We start from the raw sequence: 5099 nt of genomic DNA, 5'->3' as shown, positions 1-5099 counted from the left end.
ATGAAGAATAAAGAAACAAATTTTATAATCATAAAATACTTCATTTAAATTAACAAATTTATAATATACAGTGGGTTAGAAAACGTTTTGCAACACTTATAAAAATACGAAGCAAGCTAAAGAAACCACCGAACACCAATGCCTTCTTTTATTATTAACTCCACCTTCACCCACTACTCGTTTTTGGTTCAATGGCCTTTTGTGAATGGTTTTTAAAAGGTTGAAAAGATTAAATATTAGGGGAACATTTATCTTCGTTACCCGGTTTTTTTTTTTTTTTGAAAAATAAACACATTTTTCTCCAAGCATAATTTTTATTCATTATATATATTTTAACATATGTACATGTTAAAAAAGTTACAAAAATTAAAAAAAAATTTTTATAGTTAAGAGTTATATTGTAAAAACATAAATTTTAAACCAATATTAATATAAATATATATACATATATATTTAAGTATATACATATATATATGTTTAAATACATTACTGATAAGTTAGTAATAAGTGAATCAGGTAAAAATTCTGCTGGAGTTAATAGGCCGCTAAAGTATGAAATATATTATAAATAGGAGCAAATGTAATCTCTAATGACGTTTAACTCTAGTCCATTCACCATCATCAGTATTTTTATTTTCTATAAAAAAAGAAAATAAAGGAATTAAATGATGCCATACGTAAATTCACATTCATATAATGAACAAGACTTACCTTTTTCTTGTTGTTGTTCCCTTCTTGCTGGAGGTCTTTCTTTTTCATTACGTCCAGACGACCGCCAGCTACTAGAATCTTTTGCTGTTCCTCCACCCAATCGTCGATTATCTCCACGTTCTGCGTTTCTTGGCGCTTCACGCCAATTGTCCATTTGATCTCGACGATCGTCTCGTCTATCCTCACGGCGATCATCTCCTCTCCGATCATCACGACGATCATCTCCTCTACGATCCTCGCCTCTACGATCATCTCGACGTTCATCACGGCGATCATCCCTCCGGTCATCGCGACGATCATTTTGCCGTTCTTCGCGGCGGTCATCACCACGTCGATCATCACGACGATCATCGCGTCGTCCATCGCGACGAACATCGCGATCACCCAATCCACGTCGGAAGTCCCCACCACGTGGTCGTTCATCGTCACCACCAAATCGCCATTTGTCCGTATCCCGACCAGCAGGAGCTTGTCCCCTATTAGGAGCAGAATCAGGATCACGACGAGAACGCCAAGAATCACCACCAGTATCAGCTTCTTTACGTTCATTACGCTCAACGTTACGTTCAACGTTACGCTCGGTTGGTCGCTCACGTTCAGCATGTGCACCACCGCGACCTAAAAAATATCAACAAATATTAATATATTAAAAATGAAAAAATTTAATTATTTAAAACGTACGCCAGTCGGAAGCACCTGTACCCCGTTCGGCACGCTCGCCATGTGGACGCCATACATCGCGCTCTTTCTCACGATCACCTTCAGCAGCCATTTCGCGAGCCAACTTATCACGTTCCTCTTGAATCCTACGTTCAGCTTCTTCTTCTTTGGCACGTTGTTTTTCAAATTGTATACGACGTTTCTCTTCTTCAGCTTCACGTTCTAAACGTCTGGCTTCAGCGACAGCACGTTCTTCTTCTTCCTTTGCGCGACGAATTTCCTCTTCTCTACGCATACGTTCTTCTTCCTTTTGGCGTAACCACTGGCGGCGACGCTCTTCACGTCTCATATTTATGCGTATATTTAGACGTTTCTTGCGCTCTTCAGCTAATGCAACATCGAACATCTTCAATTTTTCCACAAAGAGTGAAGCACGTTCTTTCTTAAGAGCTTCCAAGAACACATCACGATCAGAATACATACGTTTAAGACGATCCTGTTGTGCGACAGCGTCTTTACGTTCAGCGACTGCATTCTCAATGCGAGTCTGCTCTTGAGCTTCCCAGAATTCTTGATCCTTTACTTGCTTTTCAGCTAAATATTTTTCGAATAGTGGAATTTCTTCCATACGCTTAGCACGTTCGTAGTAATCAATTTTCTTTTCTTGCGATTTCAGCTTAGACTGCAACTCTTTATGTTCACGTTTAAGCTCTTCAGATTCACGTGCTGCAATTTGTTCAGCATCCAATTTCTTAATGCCTTCCTCATCAAGTTTCGAAAGCATTTTTTTACCAATTGCAGTTTGAGAAATTTGCTGCACTTTTTCCTAGTGTGCAAATGAAAAGATAAATTAATTCATACTTTATTTATTTAATTTTTATAATATAGTGACACATACCTTTAAACTCTTTTCTCTAATAGCGAGAATCTCATTTTGATGGCGTTTGCGTTCACGTTCTTCATTCTCTTGTTCAAGACGTTTTTGTTCAGCTAATTTGGCTTTACGCGTTTCTTCTTCTACACGGCGCGCCTCTTCTTCCTCACGGGCGTTATTTTGTTTTTCAATAAACTCTTTACGATCCTCAATAATTTTTTGTCTCTGAAGTATACGTTGATGTTCTCTTTCTTTAATCTCATGGTAATGATACACCATTTGTGTACGTAGCTTGGCACGTTGATCTTTTTCACGATTGGGATATACAATCGAAACGGCACGATGCAGTGCAGAAGACATGTTTACAAGTTGAGAACGTATTTGCTCTGAAGGCATTGATTGCAGTGTTGGACCATCTATTTGATCTTCTCGTTGACTCTCAGCCAAATCAGTACCGAAATATACACAACGTTTTTGATGATCAATTCGAATTTGCATGTCATTATGACGCACTGACTCTACGAGCAACTTTTCGAGCTCAAATATATTGCAGAAGCTAACCAGTTCAAGCAATCTGGCAAACTCGATACTCTCATATACTTGCGAAATTTGTCTTATCAGACGCATTATGGTGACATCCTTCAAAAAGCGTACATAAGGAGTTAAAATATCGGTAGAAGATTTTTCAATAACGTCAATTATAGTTTGCACACGCTTGCACAAGTTCAATGGATTAAAGTCAACTTCAAGCCAATTGTACAAGTTACGAAATTCTTCGGAAGCGAGATGTGGCACATTCAACCTCACCTGAAAATATTAAACAAAGATTTAAAAAAAAAAGATAAATTGAAATAATATTCATAACGTACCACTTCCTTTATTAAGGATGCTCTTGTTGGTGGCTGTTGCAAACCCAACAGAACTGCCAATTTTTGTGCCTTTTCTAAAGGACTTTTATCAGCTTCGATGAAACGATCAAATTCTGGATGAGCTGATGGTAGAGGAATTGATAAAGTTGCAATGAGTACATGAGATGCCATACGTTGCATATCCTCTTTTGTTAGATTCTTTTTCAATTCGCGAGTAAGTTGGAACAATTTCAACAATGCTGCAGCATGGAAGAGCTGATTACCAGCTTTTGAGAATACCATAGCGAGCTTCTGGTAATAATTTGCCATTGTTTTTGGCACAGGATTTTTCTTGGACAAAGCCATTAGGCCATGAATATCTTCAATAGCTTTATATGCTTCTTGCCACAACTCCATCTGAATTGCGGAATCTAATTGATACAGTCTAGTATCTAAACAAAGTTGTTGCGTTTCTAGCTTTGTGATAGAAACACCAGCATTTTGGTTGGTGCTTTTACAGATGTCCTCCAAATGCTTTCTTAACTTATCACACAAGCGACGGAATTCGCTCTTACGATTGTATTTTAAACAAAATTGGAAGGCCATGCGCGCAATGTCATGGTAAAGAGCCTCACAATGCGTATTTACACGCAATAACTCCAAACATTGGCAGTACGACTCCCACAGGAATTTAACCCATGGCAATAAAATTGTGCGATCAGAACGATCCTGTGCGTCTTCACCACAAACGGCACTCATCAAAATGCTTTCTGGTGTAGCGATATTATCCAAATCGTCCAATTCAAGTACAGCTACGGCAGCAGAAGATTGAGCTTGTGCGGCTTCAGTGTGCTCTTCGGCCATTCGCAAGTAACCTCGTATAACATTCTCCAACGAGTTGACATTAACTAATTGAAACATGTTGCGGTATTGGAAGAGACCTTCCTTGGCAATATGCGACTTCTTGAGCTCAACGCACAAGTACAAGTACTTGAACATGAGTGGTTCAATAACAGTTTCCGAGTAGGCATAGTTCCAACGTTTGTTACGGAATACCTCTTGCAGAGTATCGAGCGCCCGCAGTGGTTTTCCAACCTCAATAAATTCTATAAAGTACAAAAATTGTTTTATTTTTCAATGTTAGCATGTATATATTTTTAAACTAGATAACGTCATATTAAATAGCAACTTTCGCTAATTTGCAACGAAGGCATTACGAAAAATCTGACATTTCAACTTCGTCATCAAATACGGCCGCATGGAAATTTTCATCAAATGCAGATAACTTACCATTCGCTCTTTTCAAAGCATTTTCAGGACGTTGAGTATAGCGAGCCATTGTTAATTCATATAAAAATTTATGCAACACAAAAAAATCTTCACAATTTTCTACACTTTTTCAATAATGAAATGATTTTTAAAGGCAAAAATTTATATAAATCTCCGGCCCAATTTTACCTGCCGTAGAAATTTATACAAAATGGCCGAATCAAGCGAGCTGTGTTTATGTTGTGGAGTGAATAGTTATAACACATATTCTTGTTTAGAAAAACTGGTATAATTTATACCAAATAATATTTAAATTATTTTAATAATAACAAACAATTGGTTTTTATTAAAAATTTTAGAAATAAATAGAAATAATAATATACATAAATCTATAATAAAATATTATAAAAAATTATAATATAATAGTCCCTTCTTATAATAACTAGATGCAACATTTATTTGAACGTATATATTTTTAAAGTGTTATACAGGTTTTCAACAAAATTTTATTCTTCATTATACAATGAATATAATAATATATATAAAAATGTATATATTTTAATTTCTATTTTAATTAATTTATTGCCATCATTTACTATAGAAATTACATTCTTTCATGTGAGCACAAATTTTCCAACACTGTGAACTGTTATACTAACTCTCAAACAATTATCGTCAACAACAGATTGAGGCTATTGATATTAAAATAATATTATTTAATAAAAATTTTAATTAAA

At 36.0% G+C, this 5099-nt stretch overlaps 1 protein-coding gene across 1 annotated transcript; it reads right to left on the bottom strand.

Annotated features, from left to right (window-relative positions):
- Window positions 1–462: 462 nt before the first annotated feature.
- LOC119683495 (eukaryotic translation initiation factor 3 subunit A) lies at window positions 463–4571 on the bottom strand. Its single transcript, XM_038097178.1, has 6 exons — window positions 4384–4571; window positions 3115–4199; window positions 2270–3052; window positions 1393–2197; window positions 712–1329; window positions 463–637 (listed from the first exon to the last, which is right to left on the bottom strand). Exons 1-6 carry the CDS (start codon window positions 4430–4432, stop codon window positions 588–590), a joined length of 3390 nt encoding a protein of 1129 aa, XP_037953106.1. The 5' UTR covers window positions 4433–4571; the 3' UTR covers window positions 463–587.
- Between the last annotated feature and the right edge of the window lie 528 nt (window positions 4572–5099).

The sequence above is a fragment of the Teleopsis dalmanni genome, chromosome 2, assembly GCF_002237135.1.
Source record: "Teleopsis dalmanni isolate 2A chromosome 2, ASM223713v2, whole genome shotgun sequence".
Lineage (NCBI taxonomy): Eukaryota > Metazoa > Arthropoda > Insecta > Diptera > Diopsidae > Teleopsis > Teleopsis dalmanni.
The sequence above is the reverse complement of the archived record's forward strand: the minus strand, read 5'-3'. Positions and strand labels throughout refer to the sequence as shown.

Coding starts and splice junctions, on each gene's coding strand:
- LOC119683495 (XM_038097178.1), bottom strand. CDS start 4,432: ATGGCTCGCTATACTCAACGTCCTGAAAATGCTTTGAAAAGAGCGAAT. Junction 4,200..4,383: donor TGCTTTGAAAAGAGCGAATG/GTAAGTTATCTG, acceptor TGTACTTTATAG/AATTTATTGAGGTTGGAAAA. Junction 2,198..2,269: donor TTAGAGAAAAGAGTTTAAAG/GTATGTGTCACT, acceptor TTTGCACACTAG/GAAAAAGTGCAGCAAATTTC.